Source organism: Homarus americanus, unplaced genomic scaffold (genome assembly GCF_018991925.1).
Source record: "Homarus americanus isolate GMGI-L3 unplaced genomic scaffold, GMGI_Hamer_2.0 scaffold50924, whole genome shotgun sequence".
NCBI classification, from domain to species: Eukaryota; Metazoa; Arthropoda; class Malacostraca; order Decapoda; family Nephropidae; genus Homarus; species Homarus americanus.
The window spans coordinates 1,091,406-1,115,715 of NW_024718094.1; the positions used below are offsets into that span (position 1 = coordinate 1,091,406).

Consider the following 24,310-nt stretch of genomic DNA (forward strand, 5'->3'; position numbering starts at 1 on the left):
CTGAAGAATTCTCAAGTTGCAGGGAAATTTAGGGCGGTCTGATATATACTCTCTCTCTCTCTCTCTCGTTAAAATAAAATAAAAAGTTGAAGCCGTGATGCATTTTATTTCAGTGCCCCCTGCTCCCCCCCCCCTCCTTTTTTTTAATGGAGACAAAGTAGAAAGTTGGAGATACTTAATAAGCTTCAACAGAGAGAGTACTGAACTTTCTACTGTTGGAAATACCATCGTCTCTTGTTCTTATTTTCTCCTTTATACTTTCGATGTCTGCCCTCGGTTTGGTGTCGCTTTCAGTGGTTTTGGTGTTGTGTCTTAAGAAGTGGAGCTCTGTCCCCTTTGATCTTTTTGAATACGTATGATTATGTTTTGTTTTTTCTTCTTTGCGTGGGCGTTTTAATCCTGCGTTTCGTCATCTTTCCTGTGTTGTTTAAAGTGTAGCGTCTACTTGACCTCCTTTCTTCACCCTCACCTCCTCATCCTTATACTCCTTGTCCTCGTCCCCGCCTTCCTCCTCCTCAAGTCTCTTCCTCCACCTCCTCTTCTTCCTAGGTTTCCTCTCCCTCATTCTGCTGTGGTTTTCTCCTCTCCTTACAGGTTTCCTACACCTCTTGTGTTCCTACACAATTTCGTCCTTAGACACACACACACACACACACACACACACACACACACACACACACTCACCTGACCTCCTTCTCTCCTCACCTTCTTCTATATTACATCCTCTTTGTTTTCCTCCTTGTCCCACCTCCTCCCCCACAGCCTCACCCATGGTCCTCATGGCCCTCTCTCCCCTCCTCACGACACCGTCCCCGGCCCCCGGGTTCCCTCCCCCAGCCCCGTCCTACTGCAGCAGAAGTAGAAAAGTGTGTCAATGCCTCGCGCGGAGTTCAACGTCCCGGGAGTGGGTCGGAGCCTGAAAGTAAAATGGCAGATTGGTCGCTGAGGACGACAGTTTTCACTGCCCCCACCAGACTGTCTAGTTACGCAAATGGCTAGTACGTGCTCCTTCCCTAGCGGCGTGATGATGCACGTAAAATACCTGTTACGTGCACCTTCCGGGGATGTTGCACGCACATGCTCTTAAGTGCATACATGCGCCTTCTGTAGGGGCGTGATGATGCTGTGTTGCATACTATGTACACCTTCCCCTACCTACTGTAGTTGACGATGGTCTGTTGGGTTTGTTGTCATTCTATGCAGGTTGTTTAGCAAGGGAGTGTGAAAGGTCTGTGCTAATGATGACCTGTCCCCAGAGACTTTTATATTGTAATAAGGAAGATTGTGTGTTGTCTTCTCAGGGTTTTCCTGTTGAAAGTGATATTACCTTCGCCTACCCGTTTTTTAGTCAAGGTTTAAGGGCCTCACCTTCGCTAAGTATCACCGGAGTTTTTCGTGTTGAAATGTGATGTTACCTTCCAGGGTTCGTAGTGATTTTACCTTTGACGTTTCGCCCCTTTTTATGAACAGCTTTTAAGTCATATTCAATCCTGTCCACATTCAATAATATTTACGTAGCTATTTAATAAAAGAAAACATTTATCCAGAGGTGAACCCCATTTATTTCCTTTACTGGTGAGGTAACTGACCTTACAGAATCCCCTTTTTACGTAGTTACTGACTCAGGTAAATATGGTGGGGGATAGACATAAGGGCTGGTGGTTCCCCTGTTCCTGCGGCTCGGGGAAAGTTATAGTGTGTTGACGAAACTCTCAACTGACTATTACGAGCGAGTACCTGTGTGTGTGTAATAGACATCAGTAAGTTATTCGTATCATATTTAATGGTGGGATTCGTACATGTAGTCGTGTGCGTGGTCTGTGGAAATGAAAGTGACTTAAACCATTGAAGCAAGCAAGCATGCACACACACACACACACACACAGCATTACGAATTCATATATGAAACACAAGTACGAGTTAAGTTGCACCAGACCAATACAGTTACCCGATCGTTAATTCTCTCTTCTTAGTGAAGAGAGAGAGAGAGAGAGATTGGCACAGCTATATTTAGTTGGTATTAAGTTTCCGATCGTATCACTTATATTTGGTAGGTAGGTTATCACAGACTATCGGTGAGAAATATAATCCACTTCGTTAATGAGAAATATTTATCCCTTCTCTGGTTGCGACCGAGTGGCGGCGAATTTAGCTTCAAGTGTAATCAATTAAAAAAAAAGATTATATGACTACCTTTAAATTACAACAACAACAACAACAACAATAAAAGTTTCATGTTGTTATACTCAGAATTGGGAGAGGTAGGCAACGAACCACCACCCCCCTCCCCTCTCTCCCTCCCTCTCCTCCCCTCTCCCCCCTCTCCTCTCCCCCTCTCCCGTTAACAGTGACTACTACTCCTCTCCCCTGTGCTCCAAGAAACGGCTTCACCTCAGTGTCGACTCACCCACTCAGCCTAATATAAAAATGTGAACAATAATGAAACAATCAATTAAAGGTGTTCTCATAACATCCTTGGTTAGTTCTCGTATCATCTCTACCTGAGGGGGGGGGGGTACTGACGTCTGTTTACTCACATTTTCTATTATGGTTTTGTTTTCTTTGTGATTCTTAGTTTAATTTTTTTGTTATAATGAATGGCATCGTTCACTATATGTCAACCACACACATGACCCACAAATAAATGCCTAATATTGCCAAGTGTGGAGGGATTTTTGGCAGCAGCTGTGCATATTTGGACACAAAACACGCGATTCTGTCCCCTCTGACTAACCTAACCTGACCTAAACCAAGTATGTCTCTGATTTTACGGATGAAAAAAATAAAACCAGCATTATTATTAATTTATTCCTAACACACACACACACACACACACACACACACACACACACACACACACACACACACACACACACACCAGTAATTAAAAAAAAAACAGTGTGACCCTTAATATATTTTAACGAAAAGTAAACACCAGTATTACCAATAATGAAGCCTAAATTTCCCATATGTCGCCCGGTTGCCAGACACACACACAGTCACTCTCATTAGTACAACAGTGCGTCACGGAGTTTGTCCGGGGGGGAGGGGGGGGTGCTTATTATACTACGCACCTACACCGGGAAAATTCTTAGTACTGGTTACCCCTAGAGGTTCGTGTGTACGTTTGGAAATCTGACGTAGAGTGAAAGTCTTGAACGAAGGCTTCCAGGGATGTGTGGGAATTTACTCATAAACTGCTAGGAATTACTGGGTTGACAGTTTGGGGAATCTGGGGTTTGACAGTTTGGGGATTTTCGAGTTAACAGGTGGGATTTATCATGTAAAAGGTTCCTTACGTTTAATGGGGCTAATACAGACGTCAGATGGGGCTAATACAGTCGTCAGATGGGGCTAATACAGACGTCAGATGGGGCTAATACAGACGTCAGATGGGGCTAATACAGTCGTCGTCAGATGGGGCTAATACAGACGTCAGATGGGGCTAATACAGACGTCAGATGGGGCCTAATACAGACGTCAGATGAGGGCAATACAGTCGTCAGATGGGGCTAATACAGACGTCAAGATGGGACTATACAGACGTCAGATGGAATACAACAGTCGTCAGACGAGAATGAATGCAGACGTCAGATGGGGCTAAATGCAGACGTCAGATGGGGCTAATACAGTCAGATGGGGCTAATACAGACGTCAGATGGGGCTAATACAGACGTCAGATGGGGCTAATACAGACGTCAGATGGGGCTAATACAGTCGTCAGATGGGGCTAATACAGACGTCAGATGGGGCTAATACAGACGTCAGATGGGGCTAATACAGACGTCAGATGGGGCTAATACAGACGTCAGATGGGGCTAATACAGACGTCAGATGGGGCTAATACAGTCGTCAGATGGGGCTAATACAGTCGTCAGATGGGGCTAATACAGACGTCAGATGGGGCTAATACAGACGTCAGATGGGGCTAATACAGACGTCAGATGGGGCTAATACAGACGTCAGATGGGGCTAATACAGACGTCAGATGGGGCTAATACAGACGTCAGATGGGGCTAATGCAGACGTCAGATGGGGCTAATACATTACACACGGCCTCGGATGAAAATGCCCTCCATGTAAGCTGTTCTATTTACTTACCAGACCTCAAAAGACGGTGTATCGCCAACTGCTGTCTGATTATTTCTCTGTGTGAGTAACTGGTCTTCTTAATTCTCCACTTAAAACCAGCAAGTAAAACGTGACAAGCATTATATCGGTGTGATTTATGCAGCAAAACGTCACTGGAGGTGTTTGTGCGTCCTCAGTGTTGTACCAGCAAAACAACGATAAGGAAATGTATTAATGGTGTCAGTGGTATGATTCATGGTGTCATAGTGTCAGTAGTATGATTAATAGTGTCTGGTGTCATAGTGTCAGCAGTGTAATTCATGGTGCCAGTAGTATCATTGTGTCAGCATTATGATTCGTAATGTAAGTGTCAGCAGTATGATTGATAGTGTCAGCAGTAGGGTTGATAGTGTCAGTCGTGTCGTAGTGTCAGAAGTATGATTGTCAATCGTGTCATCGTGTCAGCAGTATGATGGATGGTGCCAGAGATATGTCGTTTATATAGTGCCAATAGTGTGTCTTGTAGTGCCAGCCTTCATCAAGGAGCCTTTGCCTAAGTTGTACTATATATTTTCCTCACGTGTGTGTGTGTGTTCCGGGGCTCGGGGAGACCTTGTTCAAGCCACTTTACTACAGGTCGTAGCCCTCCTTGCTATCTGACCTCTTTCCTGGTACTGTCATGTCCTTGGTGGTGTTCGTTTTTATGACCACCATTGCTTAAATCTGTTCGCATTTTGATTTCCGTTGCCCTAAAGTAAACATTCCAATAATCAGCTGTTTAGGATGTTGGTGAAACCGTGTTCGAATCTGTAGTTGAGGCTTGCCTTGTTTTATATTCTCGTTAATTTTTCGTCGTTCTTGTTTTGTTTTTTCCCTGTTTGCCGGTTTTTGTTTTGTTTTCTTAGTTTCGCGAGCCAGAGAGGTGAGGAAAGTGAGGCCCCGAGGTGACTTGAGGGGCGTGCGTCGCTACGGATGAAAGTCTCGTGTTGAAATGAGACCTTATCAGAACGCCGTCGCTTTTGTCAGTAGCTCACCTTCAAGCAGGCCAGGTAAGGCTTATTATTGGAGGTTAACAATCTGGCCGGGTGGTCATGAGATGTGGGGGGGCGGCAGGGGGAAGGAAGAGGGGAGCAGGTTTTTATATGGAGGGGTACAGGACGGAGGTGGGTGAAAGCAGGATGGGATGGAAAGGGAAAGTGGGATAGTGGTGGGAGAGGTACACCTAGGGTGAGAAGAAGAGGGTGGAGGGGGGGCGAGGAAGAGAAAAGGAGTGATGGGGGAGTGAAGTAGAAATGATTAAATGAGATGCGAGAGAGAGGAGGAGAGAGTGAGGTGTGTGATGGTGGTGTAGAGTGGGGGCGGGAGAGGGCAGGGAGGAGTTGTAGTTGGGGAGAATGGGGGACTAGGTTAACGGGGGAGAGTGGAGGGGTTCACTGGGTCAGGGGGCTGCGTCCACCCCAGCTCGGGGACGTCCTTCGAGTCGTTCATCGACACCTCAACACGTGGAAAAAGTGAAACTGCAGCGGTGTGGGACACCCGGGTTGTGTTGACCACCGTCCTCCCTCCCTCTCCTGCTTCCCCCTCCCTCCTGGTTCTCCCTCCCTCTCCTGCTTCTCCCTCCCTCTCCTGCTTCTCCCTCCCTCTCCTGCTTCTCCCTCCCTCTCCTGCTTCTCCCTCCCTCTCCTGCTTCTCCCTCCCTCTCCTGCTTCTCCCTCCCTCTCCTGCTTCTCCCTCCCTCTCTCCTGCTTCTCCCTTCCTCTCCTGCTTCTCCCTCTCCTCTCCTGCTTCCCCTCCCTCTCCTGCTTCTCCCTCCCTCCTCCTGCTTCTCCCTCCTCTCCTGCTTCCTCCTCTCCTTCTCCTCCCTCTCTCTCCTTCCTCCTGCTTCTCCTCCTCTCCTCCTGCTTCTCCTCTCCTCCCTCTCCTGCTTCTCCCTCCTCTCCCTGCTTCTCCTCCTCTCCTGCTTCCCTCCTCCCTCTCCTGCTTCTCCCTCCTCTCTGCCTCTCTCCTCTCTCTCCTCTTCTCCTTCCCTCTGCTTCTCCCCTCTTCTGCTTTCCCTCCCTCTCCTCCTTCTCCCTCCCTCCTCTGCTTCTCCTCCTCTCCTGCTTCCCCTCCCTCTCCTGTTCCCCCCCTCTCATGCTCTCTTCCCCTCCCTCTCCTCCTTCTCCCTCCCTCTCCTGCCTCCTGCTTCTCCTCCCTCCCTTCCCTCCCTCCCTGCTTCCTCCCTCCTCTCCTTCTCCCTCCCTCTCCTGCTTCTCCCTTCCTCTCTTCTGCTTCTCCTCCCCTCTCCTGCTTCTCCCTCTCCCTTCTCCCTCCCTCTCCTGCTTCTCCCTTCCTCTCCTGCTTCTCCCTCCCTCTCCTGCTTCCCCCTTCGCCGTCCTTTTCCACTCGTGTAGCACTACAAGCGACAGGTGTGTACAGCGTTTACTATAACTGCCTGTGTCAGTACATACTTGATCTTGCGTGTGGCCTCATGTTAAGGAGCAAACTATAGAGGAGTGTACAGTGTGAAGAAACTTATCATGTACTTCTTTCCTCATGAACAAGTACAGTATTAGTCACAAGAATTAAAGGAGGGTGAAGCAACGGACATTATTTTTCTTGTTATTGAGCTGTAATTAATTATTGTGACCACAGTAATAACTATTGTTATTACTGTTATTATTACTATGGCCATGATTGTTTTGTGGTAGGATTTTATTGATATAGTGTTGTTGACGATGGCATCAACTCGTTGTTAGGGACCAAGTGCGGGAGAGACACAGGTGAGGCACACAAGCCAGGGCTTTATAAGGTTGGGTAGTCGTCTCTCCCTGGGCTGCTACTACTGATAGGCCAGGCAGTGTGATGAAAATGTATTAATAATACACTGTGGTGATTGTGAATAGACTCCGTCCCTGAAACTGATCGTAGGAATCTGTATGTATAATGTATGTGTCGCCCTTAATAAACTAACTCAACTCAACCCTTCAGTACGGGACGCCACTTTAATATTTATTTCATTTGACTAACGCCAGACTATTTTATTAAGCCCAGACAGACTCCCTTACTGAAGGGGTTAAGTTGATAGGTGTGTATCTTTGTTTTAGTAATGTATGTATGCAAGTTAGTGTGACTTGATGTGCACAATGGATAATATATATACGAACACACACACACACACACACATATATATATGTATATATATATATATATATATATATATATATATATATATATATATATATATATATATATATATATATATATATATATCTTGATAAAATCACACGGGAAAATGGAAACAACTGAGTACCTTAGTTTTCGTCTTTATTCAAGACGTCTTCAGAGGCAACTGAAGATGTCTTGAATAAAGACGAAAACTAAGGTACTCCGTTGTTTCCATTTTCCTGTGTGATTTTATCAAGATTTATCTTATCCACGTTTTCATTGTGGATTTACATGAAATATATATATGTGTGTGTGTGTGTGTGTGTGTGGTGAGTAACATAAATGTATGTATGTAAGTGTTCACATATACAGTACATAGTGTAGTGCATGTATGTACAGGTCACTTTCACATTATTATACTGTATGTATGTGTTAATGTTCACTGTGTGTACAGTAGGTATAATGAATGACTAGCGTATTGTTCTGTTCACGTAATCGTGTGTATATAGGTAGGTGTGGTGCACATGCTTAATATGTGTAGCTTTGTGTAGGTGCGGGTAGCGACTAACCAGTGTATGTACAGTATACACACATACAGCTAGTGACTATCGCACTTAACCCTGTAGTGTGGTCAGATTTGTGGGAAACTCTGGGGAGTTTTCACTTATAGTTTGATTAGATGTTGACCCACATAGTTTGTATGAGGATAGCCAACTGGGTGACACGATGATGCTCCTGCCTCCCTCCCTCGTGGTCCACCTGCTTCGCTGCCTCCCTGTTCTTGATGGGGGAATACGTGCAGAATCGTTCATACATCATGTAGGTATTATTAGTTTTTATTTATTTTTTTATTTAATTAGGTCGAGTGGTGTGGTATTGGAAGGTGAAGTGAAGGACCTTATACGGCGGCTTTTTGTTGTGTTTGTTGTTAATAAGATATACTGTAAGTGTTGTGTGTGGTCTGTGGAGCTCTTGGGTGGCGGGGAGTCATGGCTGCGTGAAGCGTGGACGTCAACAAAAAACGTGACATCCCGTGATGCACCATATAAACAATAACACATCGCCGCCCCTCGGCATAGAAAGTAACAGCGGCGTAACGAGACAATCAAAGTCGGGGAACTGCACAACAGTAGCTTGGCTGCCTCTTGTTATTTACGGAATGTTTAATTGCCAATTCTCGCAGCTGTTGATTGTGGTCACAGGAGTAGACTTTGTTAGTGTAGGAATGGTAGTTATTTACTCTGAAAGTGTTGGGTGGACAGGGAAAGCCTTGAGCAGCAGGTGTGTTGAACAGCAGCAAGTGGCGTAAAATGATTGTAGCCTCCATCACCCCTTTCCCCTTCCCTCTCCACCTCCCCTCCACCACCAATAGTTTCACCAGCTCGGTCACTCACCCTCGCTTTCAGAACTTCTCTGTGGCGACGGTAGGGATGGGGGTTATGGCCGTGCCGGTAAGGTTGGCAGGGAGAAGGATTTAATGTGGGGGGAGGGGGGACTTGCAGGTGCTTTAAATGACGCATTCCCCCCCCCCCTCACACCACCCACCATCCTCTCCCCTTGACTATTGATGACGTCAATGTTGTGAGCGTGTGTTTGCATGCACGCGGGGGAAGAGGGTGTGTCTTTGTGACGTCAGTTATGGGTGATGTGTCAGAGGCAGGAGGCAATGACCCAAGCTGACGTCAGCCCTAGTCAGGGAGATTGTTGATTTCATGGTGAGGTGGTGTTGAGGCTGACAATGAACATGTCAGCAACTTTCATATCTTCGTGATCATCGCAGCGGGGCCGTAGATACCTTGAACGACGTCTTGTGACATTCACACACACACACACCGCCAAATGACTTCGTTGTAACCAGTGCAACAACAGTTAATACCACTGTAACCTGCATAACAACAGCTGGCTTCATTGCATCATTCACACTACAATCTAAATCATACCCAAGACTGTCCATGACGGTATCCACACCAATAGCTGGTTGGATCTTGACTACGCAGGTTAATTGAAGTTGACCAATTAAGGATTATTTGACATATCTGTAAGTCGCACAATGGGATTAAATTGCAATTAAAGCAAACATGGATTTTTTTTATTATTTTCTTCAATTATTTTTTATATGGTAGGTCTTTTGTTATAGGTGTTATTCTCTCTTTAATGGTTCAGCTGCACGCAGTTATTCCACACACACACACGCACACACACACACACACACACACACACACACACACACACACACGATGGATATTATACCTACATATATCGTTTAACCCAGCGAAGTAAGGATTTAACACTACTTCGCTTGTATTTCTTAGAGGATTAATTATTAACGCGTCTCCCCAGTACTTAATCAGTCTCTACCCCGCACGAGAGAGGACATTGAACTTCGTGTTATAACTTAGTTGAGACATTAATGTGTTTATGCCGCAAGAATACCTTTTATTTTAAGTCCTTGTTACTGTCAAAATTCAGGTGCTTTGAATTTTTGATCAGTAACACTCGATTTGTTTGTTTAAAATAAATTCTATTTTTTTTAATGAGTGATTATCTCTATTTGAAGGTTTGAGTTCTAAGAAAAAATCCAGTGGAAAGAGTTTAATTCATTGTTTTGTTTTGTTGAATAAAATTAATGAATATAAGCAATGTCTCTTAAGGTATAAGACAGGTAATTAAAACTTACCTTTTCTCGGTGAAGCTGAAAAAAAAAGTAAATCATTGGTTAGATTTTAAACTCATAGTGCAGGTTTATTACAGCTTTTAGGACGAACGTGTAGCAAGAGAAATAAATAACTCAATAACTCAATTCAATAACGTATGAGACTTAACAGCTAAGATTTTTTTCGTCTCCATATTGAGCGAGAACGTTCAGTGTTACAGCTTCAATAATCACACAGGTATTAACATCAATTAGTGTAAGGTTAATCACCATACTGCTGTTGTTAACCTTACACCTGGCTTCCCTAAACTCGAAAGTAGAGAAGGTAGAGTCTTAGTGTAATTTGGACGCCATTTTGGATGTTATTGTGCTCGACAGGTCATTATTTGTGTCTTTAGATTACATTAGTTATGAGGGGAATTATGTTTTATTTTCGCCTCGACTTATGGGAGATAGATCGATGTCTTAGGGAATTACTATATTTATTATTATTTTTTTCCGGTATCCAGTATTGAACGCGTACAGAACTAGAGTGAATCAGGTTGTGAGCGTGAAATTGTTTAAACTTTCCCCCGTTCTTGTAATGTTACGCCGTTCGCCCCCAAAAAAAATCTTCCAACCAAAAAAATTGTCTTGTTACATTATCTTTGTGTTTTTTACGGTCTCTGGATTTTCTATTATATATATTTTTTTTATGTAGATTATTTTGTTTTTTTAAGGGAAGTAAGAAAACCAAGGTGAGGTCTTGGGTCACCCCTCCCCACAGGACCGAGGACATACGTGCATAGTTCGGTTTTATCTCAGTAATGAAAACAAAAATCAGTAAAAAGATTGAATAAAGAGTTCAAGAGTTTACACACACACACACGCACAGTATGTTATCAGAGTGTGACTTACCTCCCCATGCAGCCAACTGTGACCATCATAACTGGGAGGTTTTTCTTTATCCTGGTTCTGGGATTTACGCTCCAAGTTTATCTGAATTATGCTTCCTTTACGACTTTGTGTGTGTGTGTGTGTGTGTGTGTGTGTGTGTGTGTGTGTGACTCCATCTTATCCCCCTCCACCTCTGTCCTTCACCTGCAGAAATAACACGACAACTGGTGATTTCTTTGGATGATTCACGGTGTTCCCACGTAATAACTTCAACATATATTAAGTCTTACACACCTGTTGTTAGTTATTTGTGTACCTGGGATAATTACTCACTACAAAAGGTATATTTTAACCCAGTACAGAAAATAATGTTGTTTCCCAGGAGTCTTGTTGATGTAGGTAACCCTAGCATTCGGAACCTCAGCCCACGGGTGACGTACTGTACTGTATATCATGTTATCCCTGATACACTTAACATGTATTTGTAGAATAAATGTTTGATGAGGATGAAAGATTTTTGTTGGAGTGAAATACAATACACAGTTGTTGTTTGTTCCCTTTTCGTACTAGTTTATTACTTAATGGTGTCTTTATGTTACTATACTTATTGTGTACTTTTTGTTTTTAGTTATTTTGGGAACTTGAAAGGTGAGGAGGCTTTTATTTGGGGTTATGAAAGGGTTGTGGTGAAGGTAAAGAGTGCGTTTGGTAAGGGAGTTGAGGTCAGGAGGTGGCTTGGCAGGAGGTTAGTGGGTTTGGTAAGGGAGTTGAGGTAGTGGGTTTGGTAAGGGAGTTGAGGTCAGGAGGTGGCTTGGGTCAGGAGGTAGTGGGTTTGTGGGAGTTGAGTCAGGAGGTAGTGGGTTTAGGGAGTTGAGGTCAGGAGGTGGCTTGGCAGGAGGTAGTGGGTTTGGTAAGAGTGAGGATAAGGCTGGTAGATGGGTAAGGGATAGTTGTGGGAGTAAGAGTGAGGGATAAGGGTGAGTAGATGGGTAAGGGATAGGGTAGTAGGAGTAGAGAGTGAGGGATAAGGGTGGTAGATGGGTAAGGGATAGGGTAGTAGGAGTAGAGAGTGAGGGATAAGGGTGGTAGATGGGTAAGGGATAGGGTAGTAGGAGTAGAGAGTGAGGGATAAGGCTGGTAGTGGTAGATAAGTTAAATGCGGCAAGACAGTGAATTATAACATGTTTATATCCAGAATTTCACGCGTCAATACTGTAAACAATAATACTCTTCTATCTGAGCCTTAGAGTTGCCCCTCTTGAGTACATTTACCCGAGGAGAATGATGAAACAGTTGGGAGTATGAACTGGTGTACAGCGACACATCTGGTGTTGGTAAATACCTCTATGACTATTACAGCATTTACACTTACGAAGAACTTGTGTGTGAGAGGGGCTGTAGTGTGTGTGTGTGTGAGAGGCTGTAGTGTGTGTGTGTGTGTGTGTGTGGGCTGTGGTGTGTGTGTGGGCTGTGGTGTGTGTGTGTGTGTGTGTGTGTGTGTGTGTGTGTGTGTGTGTGTGTGTGTGTGTGGGGGGCTGTGGTGTGTGTGGGTTGGGGTGGTGTGTGTGTGTGTGGGGGGTGGGGGGTGGGCTGTAGTGTGTGTGGGGCTGTAGTGTGTGTGGGGTGGGGTGTGTGTGTGTGTGTGTGTGTGTGTGTGTGTGTGTGTGTGTGTGTGTGTGTGTGTGGGGGTTGTAGTGTGTGTGTGGGGGCTGTAGTGTGTGTGTGGGGTGGGGTGGGCTGTGGTGTGTGAGGGCTGTGTGTGTGTGGGGTGGGGTGTGTGTGTGTGTGTGGGGGTTGGTGTGTGTGTGGGTGGGTGTGTGAGTGTCACATCTGGCTCCAGTGTTGTTATACAGTGTGGGTGGCAGGGGTATAGGGGAAGAGTTGACTTTGGTATGAGTTAGTGGGTGGCAAGGTTCGAATAAATGGGCGGCCGAGCGGAGGGAGGGGGGGGGGGAAGGGTGGTAATGGTTTGTGTGTGTGTGTGTATGTCTGTTACTAGGCAGGAAGGCGAGTGACTGATTGTAGGCCTAGGGTCGGTGAGTGAGTGTGTTACTGCTGGGTAGGGAAAGTGTGGGAAGGCCGGTGAAAGTATTTACCTGGCGTGGGTCGGTGGCTTGTGAACTGTAGGCCTAGTTGGGCGGCCGAGCGAAGGGGGCAGTGAGTTTAGTTTAGGTGTGGTGCTGCCAGGTGATAGGTTGACAGGTGAATTGGTCGGCTGGCAGGTGGAATGGACGGGTAGTTGAGTGACGGGAAAGGGCAGCAGAGTAGATGGATGGGTGGCTGACGTGAGGGCCGACAGAGTGGATGGATGGACGATGGGAGAGGCGACAGGGTGGATTGATGATAATGGAGACAGTGGAAGGGTGGGTGGCCGAAGGTGGCGGGGTGGATGATTGGATGAATAGTAGAGACAGTGGAGGGTGGAAGCGGGAGGGCGGGGTGGAGTTTACCTGGGATGGAGGGAGGGAGGCAGGCTAGTCACCTTCACTCCGGTCGTTCACCCTCCTTTCGCGCAGAAGACGCCAGGGAAAGAAACTGTGTCACGCAAGGACGCCCTAGTATGCAGGGGGGGAGGAGGAGGAGGAGGAGAGAGAGGTTGTGGGAATAGAATAAAGTAGGACAAATTAAAGGAGAAGAGAAGGAATTGAGATGAAGTTGGACCAGAATAAGAAGAAGGAGGATGGGAACCAAGACCAAAAGAATGGAACATGAGGCAATTAAGGAGTTGAAAGAAGTGGGTGCAAGTAGACAACTAATTAACACAGGTGGGTATATTTTTCCACAACGTGTTCATGCATCAGTGGCTGGGTAATCTCACTACAGAGTAATCTCGCTGGGTGATCTCTCTCTACAGGTGATCTCCTACTACTGAGTAATCTCACTACAGGTAATCCTCACTGGGTGATCTCACTACAGTAATCTCTACAGGTGATCTCACTCAGGTAATATCACTACAAGGTAATCTCACTATAGGTGATCTCACTACAGGTAATCTCACTTAGGTAATCTCACCACAGGCAGTCTCCTCCAGGTAATATCACTTACAGGTAATCTCACACTATAGGTGATCTCACTACAGATAAAATCTCACTACAGGTAATCTCCTGCAGGTAATCTCTCACTGCAGGTGATCTCACTACAGGTAATCTCACTACAGATAGAAAATCTCACTACAGGTAATCTCACTGCAGGCCAATCTCACTGGGTAATCTCTACAGGTAATCTCACAGGTAATCTCACTTCTGGAGTGATCTCCACTCAGTAATATCTGGAAATGGCAATCTCACTACAGGTAATCTCTCCTCTCGTTGGTAATCTCACTACAGGTAATATCACTACAGGTAATCTCACTCCCGAGTTCGTGGGTTGGTTTTAAGAATTGTCTAAGAACCAACTCAATGGCAGAATAAAGTGATGTGGGGTGTTGTGTGTGGGTGTCGGGGGTGTGGGTGTGTGTGAGGATAATGTCCGCTCGCTGTTCGTATAGTAGGTCTGGGTGGGGGGAGGGGGGGGGGCTATGCTACTCTGATAAGCAAATAGTTACATAGGTACAGTCGTGAAATTAAAATACTGTGTGACCTTGTTTATGTCCGCGTCATTCCTGTTGTCAGAGGTTGTCAAGACATTAAATTTTCTTATATTTAATTTTATCTTGTGTGAAAATCAGTTTGTTGTAATAGAAAAGTAGAAAGTAAAGTTAATAACAAAGTAGAAAATAGTTAATGAAAAATAGAAAGTAAAGTTAATAACAAAGTAGAAAGTGAAGTTAATAACAAGTAGAAAATAGTTAATAAAAAGTATAAAATAAAGTTAATAACAAGTAGAAAGTAAAGTTAATAAAAGTTGAAAATAAAGTTAATAAAAATAGAAGGTAAAGTTAATAAAAGTAGAAAGTTAAGTTAATAAATAAATAAATAATCCTCCCAAATGATAGGCTTAATAATATTTTCTTTGTATAAACTTATTACATGAGTTGAATCTTTCTCAAGTTGATGTATTCCTGTTCTTTTTTTTTCTATATAAATTGACTAACGTTTATATCTTTATTTGCTGGTAACATATTTTAACAACATGGTGGACGAGAGAAGCAAAGCTCGACAGGCCGCTCCTCAGAGGCAGCAGCTTCTCATACCATGTTTACTTTATATTTCATTACATGAGCTGATACAGTACAGTGTTTGTTATGTCACCTGATACAGTGTTTGTATCTGCTGGACTGTGTTTGTTACATCTGCTGATACAGTTGGTTTATGTTGTATCACGTGATAGTGTTTACAGTGTCTTGTACAGTGTTAACTAATGTTGCTTGTTTGACTTACTCACTGTTACTCCTAACACTCGGGTGAATATAGATATTTGGCTCCTGATCACCTTATTTAAGATAGTTCCGGATCACAGTACTTAACTTAACCTTAACCTTTTCTCACAAAAGCTACTACCTTAACAGTTGATTTTTTTCTCTTCTGGTATTGATTTTTTGTCGATATACTTTGTGTGTTCCAACAAAAAATAATAAAAACATTATGAAGGTGATTTTGAACAGCGAGCACGAGTGGCCGTGTTGTAATGGCTAGCACGTCGCTACAACAAGGGGAAGACCTTGGGTCCTACCCCAGGTGGTCATAGACATCCTTGTCTCTTTCATCAAGATAAGACTGCTGACTGTGATGCAAGGGGAGAATAGTGTGGCCACAGATTATGTACAGTATCGTGCGGCAAAACTCCTAATGACTATTTCTCTTCATTAAACGTGTATTCTATTTGGAGGGTGAAAATAATCAACTCGGCGGGATGAGAACGTTTACAGTACAATACTCTTATCGACGCGACGGGAACTTATTTGTATGTGTACACAATACAGCGTTAGCATAGTGTGTGCTTCACTGTAGGAGAAGATGTGTCCTTGTATGGTAGTACAGTATAGAGTAGGTCTGGTGTTGAAAGACGACTCGCTCTCACATGTGAGCTCTGGCGTCCTTGGTGTAATAGACGACCCGTCACCACGCCAAGGCACAGCTCCATCCTGGCTACCTTAGTAATAATCACTCGCCACTCAGATACTGTGAGAGCCAGAAGTGCATGCTCGTATATTTGATCATACATTTATTTTATATACGCTCTACATATGGTATCTACAGGTATATATAAGTACAGTACCACATGTGAGGCATCTCCTGGGATGGGTGACCAGTTTGGGAACTCACTAACAGAAAAGCTAAGATATTCTTTAAATATATTAAAACATGAAATATTTATATGAGAAGTTGTAAAACCCACAACTAAAACAGTAGGCCTTTAAAATTCTCATGAAATTGTCTACATTGGTAAGCGTAATACACAGAAGGTAGTTGTGCTGGTCATGACCATCTCCATATTAAACCATAATACACCGTACAGTAGTTTGTATAACATGTAATGACCATCATCTTTGTTATAAATAATATGCACTTGGTTGTATAATGGCCAGCAGGGAGGAGTCACACTCACCAGTCGTCCCACTTCCGCACGATTGCTTCTTACCGCCTATCAGAATCCTGTATGTCTTTGTGCCACACATTGTAAGGTTAACACGTCACTCGTTATATTTTTTGCATTAACTCCCACTGGTAACAACTTCCGGTCAGAGGGTGGTGAGCCAAGTCAGTAATGTGGATCTCGACCCCAAGTGAATCGTCCTCTGGGAGTACGTTACCGTGGTGAAGGTCCGTGTGAGCAGTGCGGCCCTCGTCAGGCTGATGGCAACACTTGTGATTATATCCCTCACCAAGGAGCTTCCTCCCATAACTTTTTCTGCAGGAAATATGGCGATGAAGGATCCCCCGGAGCCAGAATCCTATGGCAGTGTGTATTATGACTCGGGGAGTATTGTGGTGGTTATAAAAGGTTTAGGGCTCGGAAGACTGTGGCGACTAGTAAGATTGCAATGACGTTCTGTGGAGCGTCGTGTCTATCGAGGCTTTACCTGATAGGCACAAGAGTGACTTGCAGAGCTTCCGCTAAACGTCTTCATCCCTTACACCAGGCACTCTGTCTCGATCTCCCCATCGTCTTAATTTTGGGAGATTTGTCTTTTTATTTTGTTCTCAAAACTTGATAACATCACAGCTAATCCTTCTCAGAGAACACTTGTCGAGGCCAGAAATAATTTTATTCGTAGAATTTGTTTCTTTTTTTTTGGGGGGGAGGGGGAAGGGGGCTCTTAACTAGTCCAAGACCGAATGAACTATGAACACCAACCTTTATATAAATACTGAAGGCCAGGGAGTGTAATTACTGATAATTTACAAAGTTCAGACTATTATCATAATTATGCTCATTATTTTTTTTGTACAGTCTCAAGAGTCCAGCATGTCTGTCGTGTTAGTTATATCACAAGTGACAGCCTTCCGCCTGCGTCGTCTATCTTGCGAAACACGACTTTTGCTTGTATTATTACAGCGCGTTATTATAAGATATATAAAAGGTTTTACGTACTTTGTCATAAGTGTTAATCATGCACAAGTTGACCTAATAATGCTGATGAGTGAAGCGTCTCACTCGGCAGCTCCACCTTTACACCATTGCTTGTGTTGGGATCTCCTTTAAGAGGCGCAAGGGGTCGGTGAGGTCATCCTTAAGCTGTAGAGAAGCCTTGTGCGTCACCATAATATCTCTTGTGGTGAGTTTATATAAGCATTATTGTGGTGAGGGTTCTCCTGTCGCCAGTCCTGTGCTGGTTGAGAAGAAATACAAGGTGTGCGGGTCAAGAGTACTGCATGGTGGGGAGGATAACTGCACTCGTAACTTTTTGAGCTTAAATGTTCTCTTTAATATTTTTCTTCCGGATATTGTCTATTTGTTTTCCTGTTCAAAGTGATGGTTTTAACACAAGCAACGTGGGTTTCCATTCCTGATAGACTAACAAATTCCTGTTCAAGAGCGCATGATCACGTTCCCATAAGAGAGTTTCCGGGTGCCCTACAGATTTTATAACCATAGAAAACATCAAAATATACGGTAGTGTTAAGTGAGTTAGGAACGAGATTGTCCACGAGAGTTTTAGAAATTTTTTAACCACGCGAGCAAACCTTACCGAGGCCGGCCAAACCCATGATCAAAGTACACCGTGGGTCAACCTTGAGCTGTAAGTTGTGTACGGTACGTGGGTTTGTGACTTATTACATGAAAAAGTAATATTTTTGGGGCGAGTTTTGGCCTTGTAGAACTGGACCCCTGTGACTTACATTAAGCATCAGCATAAGTCAGTGAGGTTTGGGTTAACAATTTTAGATAATTTAACGGATGCTGAGGAAGGGATAACTCAAAAAGAAATAATAAGTGGGGAAGAAAGTTACAATACATTATAGGACATGGTGGTTGGAGAGCAATAGAGGTCCTTATGTCAATACCACAATAACATATGGTAGTTAATGTTCATAATACCCTGCGGTCTATTTCACCATTATGTCAGTTTATTATTAGTAGTAGTAGTAGTAGGTTAGGTTAGGTTATTATTATTATTATTATTATTATTATTATTATTATTATTATTATTGTTATTATTATTATTATTATTAAATTTCATGGGACTTATTTCAGCGACCATAACTTCTGTAGGTTACTTAGTTATTTTCATATCTGTATTACTTACCAAAAATACCGTTCGCATTTTATAGAAGAACAATGATAATATTAATGATGATAATTAAAATGCTTAGAAAAAAAAGCAGAACCTTGGGTACTTTTTTATGCTAAGGATGAATATATTATTTACTCAAGTGCAGTTATTTTACCCGTTGAGTTGTCTTGACCCTTAATTACCATGAATTAATCCCTTGTGTACTATGACTTAGTCCCTTTGAATCGATGACCTATTCTACCTTAACCCTTTGAATACGATGACCTCTTCTCCTTTGGGTACGATGACAATGTTCTCAGGTAAAGTCATCGTATTTAAAGGGTTAAGGCAGAATAGGTCATCGTATTTAGTGCCAGGAGTTCGTTCGCTCATACACCAAATAGTAAAAAATCTGGAGAAGTTGAAATTGCAATTAAATGGAGGAACATCTAGAGCTGAACATTGTCTATTGTTATTAAACTCAATGGTTTTCAACACGCAACTTTGTCATTGTGTTTGAAATGAAAAGTATATTGATGTTTTTCTCAGATTTTCCGTGTTGTAATGTAGAGTGTTACTGCTGGTGATTGGTGTTTAAAAATTGTGCAGCGCAGGGGTTATTATTTGGGATTTAAACGAGGTTGATCTTCGGTGTGTGAATAATAATAATAATAATATTAATAATCATTCAAATATTTATTTACTATTTAAGTTCTATTTAGTTACTAAGAATTTATATGCAAGTAAGAGGAGGGTGACCTAGTTTGGCCGCAGGGGATGGCTGGTTAGTCACGCCTTGACCTAAAACATCATAGGCGTGAACCAGTGTGTGTGTATTATGTTGTAAGTAGGTCCAGGTTGAGCTTCAAGGTGAGAGTCTTGGGTTATGGTCTCCCAGGTGAGTCTCCAAGGCAGGCTAGTAAGTCTGTCTTTTTGTCGAGTCTTAGTGTGTGTGTGTGTGTAGGGAGTCTCCGGGTTAGTAAATCTTTCATCATGTACAGACTCCTGCTTGATTGATCCTATAGAGAGCGAAGGTTTATCTCGGGTGAATAAAATCGTTTGGCGTTAACAATTAACTCCATAAAGGATACATTGCCCACTAAAGGATTAAGGTTAAGTTCACTACATTATCCCCAGCTTTAATCTTGAGAGCCTCTGTCTGTAGGTTATGCTTTCAAGGTAAACTTTATGGGAGTAAATATGATATTGTATGTAGGTGTGTAAGGTAAGCTTGGCGATGATGGCGAGTGTGTAAGGTAAGCTTGGCGAGTGTGGAAGGTAAGCCTGGCGATGATGGCGAGTGTGTAAGGTAGGCTTGGCGATGATGGCGAGTGTGTAAGGTAGGCTTGGCGATGATGGCGAGTGTGTAAGGTAAGCTTGGCGATGATGGCGAGTGTGTAAGGTAAGCTTGATGAGTGTGTAAGGTAAACGAGTGTGTAAGATGGTGTAAGGTAAGCTGTGGGCGAGTGTGTAAGGTAAGCTTGCGGATCATGGCGAGTGTGGAAGGTAAGCTTGGCAATGGCAAGTGTGTAAGGTAAGCCTGGCGATGATGGCGAGTGTGTAACGGCGATGATGGCAAAATGATGTAAGCCTGGCGATGATGGCAAGTGTGTAAGGTAAGCCTGGCGATGATGGCAGGTCGCCTGGCGATGATGGCGAGTGTGTAAGGTAAGCCTGGCGATGATGGCGAGTGTGTAAGGTAAATGGCGATGTGCGAGATGGCAAGTGTGTAAGGTAAGCCTGGCGATGATGGCGAGTGTGTAAGCTTGGCGATGATGGCAAGTGTGTAAGGTAAGCGGGATGGCAAGTGTGTAAGGTAAGCCTGGATGATGGCGAGTGTGTAAGGTAAGCCGATGATGGCGAGTGTGTAAGGTAAGCCTGGCGATGATGGCGAGTGTGTAAGGTAAGCCTGGCGATGATGGCGAGTGTGTAAGGTAAGCCTGGCGATGATGGCGAGTGTGTAAGGTAAGCCTGGCGATGATGGCGAGTGTGTAAGGTAAGCCTGGCGATGATGGCGAGTGTGTAAGGTAAGCCTGGCGATGATGGCGAGTGTGTAAGGTAAGCCTGGCGATGATGGCGAGTGTGTAAGGTAAGCCTGGCGATGATGGCGAGTGTGTAAGGTAAGCCTGGCGATGATGGCGAGTGTGTAAGGTAAGCCTGGCGATGATGGCGAGTGTGTAAGGTAAGCCTGGCGATGATGGCGAGTGTGTAAGGTAAGCCTGGCGATGATGGCGAGTGTGTAAGGTAAGCCTGGCGATGATGGCGAGTGTGTAAGGTAAGCTTGGCGATGATGGCGAGTGTGTAAGGTAAGCTTGGTGTTGATGGCACGTGTGTAAGGTAAGCTTGGTGTTGATGGCACGTGTGTAAGGTAAGCAAGATGAGTCCAGCGAGCTTCCTGAATACACTCGGGCAGACTTCCGCAGAGGGGAGTCTGCTGAATCTTTCAGTAGACGACTAGAGGCTCACATGTATGTGTACCGCCTTGGTGTGTCTGTAGGTCAGGGTGAGCCTACAACTGTGTGTGTGTAAGTCCAGTGGATAAGGTGTGAGCCTTAAAGATAATCTCAAGGGTGTAAATGAGGCTATAGTTACTATAGTAACTAGGTTGTAACACTCAGAGGACTATAAGAGCATAGTGACTAAGGGATGAACTCCAAGGGTACTTAAGATCCTTTTGATAAGTGGTAAGCCTCCAGGGCTGTGTAGGGGCTTAGTTATTAAGGGGTTAGCCTCCAGGGCTGTGGACGAGGCTCATGACTGATGGCTGATCCTCCAAGAGTGTGTAAATAACCTAGCAACAAAGAAGTAAGCCTTCAGGTGTGTGTAGGAACCTAGTAACTAAAGGGTAATCCTCCAGGAGCCCAGCGACTTAGACTGGGCCTCCTGAGGGTGGTTCGGGGACTGGGTCATGAGCGGCGCGACTCTCACTCTCTGCAGGTCCGCGCCTTGATGGCCGCTCAGTCGGGTTCACTCCGCCACGCCGCTACGTTGGGCTCTACATCTCTCGCTCTCTGCCGCTGTGTGCGTGTGTGCGTTTGTGTATACCTTCATTTCCGTGGACCCTGGTCAGTGTGCACTACCCTCTGGCCGGAATAATTTTGTGAACATTGTGTATCGTGTGTTTGGGGGCGTGTCTTCTGTGAAGGGGTGTCTGTGTTTGTTTACATAGTATTACCTGGCATGAGTGCCCATGGGACCTGAGAAACCACCTCACAGGGCTTCTAGACAGATACTCACCCCAGCAAAGGGGGTTCCATATACTCAACAGTATCCAGATACCGTCTTTAACCGGATTACCCCAGAAACCTCTCAGAAAAATACAGGAAGTGCCCAAAGAAAAGGCCAGAATCAAAACGACGTGTCAAGTTGACCTCATCATGACGGTCTTCAGGGACTACCTCAACCTAGTCCAACCACCGCGGGAGAGCTTCGATCTTGGAGGAACTGACATTGTTCCTCAGAAGTGTTTCAACCAGAAGCCTCAGTGTGTCGAGCAGAGCCTCGAGTGTGGCGACCAGAACCCCGAGCCTCCGGAGTTGTTGGAGGTCATCTTAGCAGGTATGTTGGTTGGCCAGTGTAGGACTCAATTCTAGTCAAACTGTCTGCAATATAGACTTAAAAAACACGCGAGAAGACTCGGAAGAAAGTCTGTTCTGTAAGTTTATTCCAAACAGGTTAATAAGAAGGCTGGGCATGTATAAATGGAGTTTGTTTACAAGGTCAGAAGGTAAACAAACTTCCTCAGTAGCTGGCAGGTAAGTTCTTCCTGTTTATGTAGCAACTTGAGCTCATTACCTCTAGTGCTTAATTTTTTTTCCCGATGTTAACTTTTCAGCCAAGATGATGGTAAGCTGTGGGATTAGTGGAGTCCCTCCTCATGCTTTCATGGCTACAGGTAGAACTGAAATCATCATGGCTATTTTGACTGTAAATTCGAGGCATTGTCATAATGAGGTGGTGTTTGATCAGCTGACAAACATAAACACAGTCACGTGGCCCTACCAGCCACCTGTTGATCCTTCCTGGCGCGCGTTCCTGTAAACCTCAGCTGACTAATGAGTCGCGCCAACACCTTGCAGTCAAGATGACAAGAGTTGTGGACTTTTTTCAGTATATAATGTTTTCACATATTGCTTATTAACTGGGATTAAGCCGTTTGGATAAGTGCAGGTCTAGGGTTGGATGGTAGTGGGGAAGGTGTACTGTGGGTCGTGGAAATTTGTGGAGATTATGATAGATGGTTATCAGTGCTCGGGGAACTGTTCGTTATCTATCTTACAGATTACATTTATATTTCCGAGATTGTAATAGAAAATCTTAAGTCATGTTTGCATGAAGGAAGATCTAGATATTGATTTTAAACCACTTATATAGTTGGGTCGGACACTGGAGGGACATACCTCGGACTCCACGTCCTGGCTAATCGCTCTGAAAATAACTGACGTATCTGAGACAATTACCACTTGAATAATTTTGCGTACTTGATAAAGAGTCAATCTCGTCCGTTATGTAACGCATCTCCAGGCACAATGTTGAAAGTTTTATTCTTGGATATTGTTCAGAATACCCCCCACCCATCCCCCTTGTCAGGCGAGACTCGTCTGTTGATAGTAAAACTGAGTACCAGTTATGGCCTGTGGTCAAGACGGTCTCGCCAGCTCCCAACAATGCTTTCCCCTTCCGCCACTGCTCCTCTTAAAGTACATGAACTCTTGCTTGACTCACTGGCAGATTTTCTAAAGCCTTATCTGTTAGCAAGGCGACGTGATAAAAAGTTTTTCCCTTTTGATATTAGGAGATAATCATAATTCCATAATATCACTTTGATGACCACTTGTACTAGCACCACATCTTCGTGTATCTCATAGGCACTGTTACCCTCGTGGATGTCTTCGGGGAAACTTCTTGACCTTGGGTATTTAAATCCCCATCCCCTGCCCCATAAGAAATCATAATGATAGTGTGGACAAGTCCTGGCCGTGCGTGTCGGTGGTTGTAAAGGAACCGCGCGTGTCGCAAGTGGCTTCAGGAGGCTACAAGGGTCGTACACACACTGGCAGCGTTGGCGTATATGGGTCGAGGCTCCGAGTTCATCAACCCCAGCAGAAGACTTTCTCTGCTGAGGCGCTAGTGTGGCTAGCCTCCCGCAGGTGTAGTTCACGTGGCCTTCACTGCCGCATGTAACCCTTCGTTGTACCGCAGGTGCCACTACCAGAGAGGGACTGCGAGAGAGGCTAGTTCATTGCACCTTCCGCATACCTCGTCATTTCTTTCCCTCGATGATGTAAAACCGGGTCAGCCGCGCTAGCCTCGCGTCAGCCGGTCTCACAGCGCACAGCCATTTCACTTTCATGTGCGCGCTTATGTGGGAAATAACTAGGCCATGAGTAGCACGAGCGAGGCTAGTTCGTTCACCCTTGGTGGCAGCGTAAGAGTGTGTAGATTATGGAGCATTGAGCTGGGAGCAAGAAGGGCCCACACCACACAGTGGCCCCCCTTTAACGATGGCACCTGGCGACCCTTCTGGCACTCAGGACCCCAGAGTTCATTGCTCCCTGACAAACTGGGTTCACGAGACAGGAGATTGGTACTTGGGAGCAAGAGGCGCCTAAGTGCAGTCTTGGAGGGTAGCGTTATGGAAGCCATACGTCCCTTTTCACTAGTAAAAGTATGAGTGACGTCACTCGTCTCGTAAGGTAGAAAGTAAGAACAGCAAGGAACACACTGGTATTTCCTGAGGACGCTTCTGTCTCCTCAGGTTTTTATTTCATGCTGTAGATGTTTCCTACTTGACATTTCATTGTCTTAATAAAGAAAATTAACGTTAATACCTGGGTTCCTGGGCTGACTCAGCGAGACTTGTGTTGATGACTCGCTGGGGAAGAGGGACTGCCTAGGTTATGACGTCACGTCGGTCTTGTTGTTTGGTTGCACACAACTGTGTATTTACGGTGTGTGTGTTCTGT

At 44.5% G+C, this 24,310-nt stretch overlaps 1 protein-coding gene across 1 annotated transcript in view; it reads left to right on the plus strand.

Annotated features, from left to right (window-relative positions):
* The first annotated feature begins 21,309 nt into the window (after positions 1-21,309).
* LOC121859104 (nuclear hormone receptor E75-like) overlaps positions 21,310-24,310 on the plus strand; it is an 84,209-nt gene continuing 81,208 nt past the window's right edge. Inside the window, exon 1 of the mRNA XM_042355791.1 lies at positions 21,310-21,902. Coding sequence (XP_042211725.1) covers positions 21,722-21,902 — 181 coding nt within the window. The 5' untranslated portion in view covers positions 21,310-21,721. The remainder of the gene's footprint in view (positions 21,903-24,310) is intronic.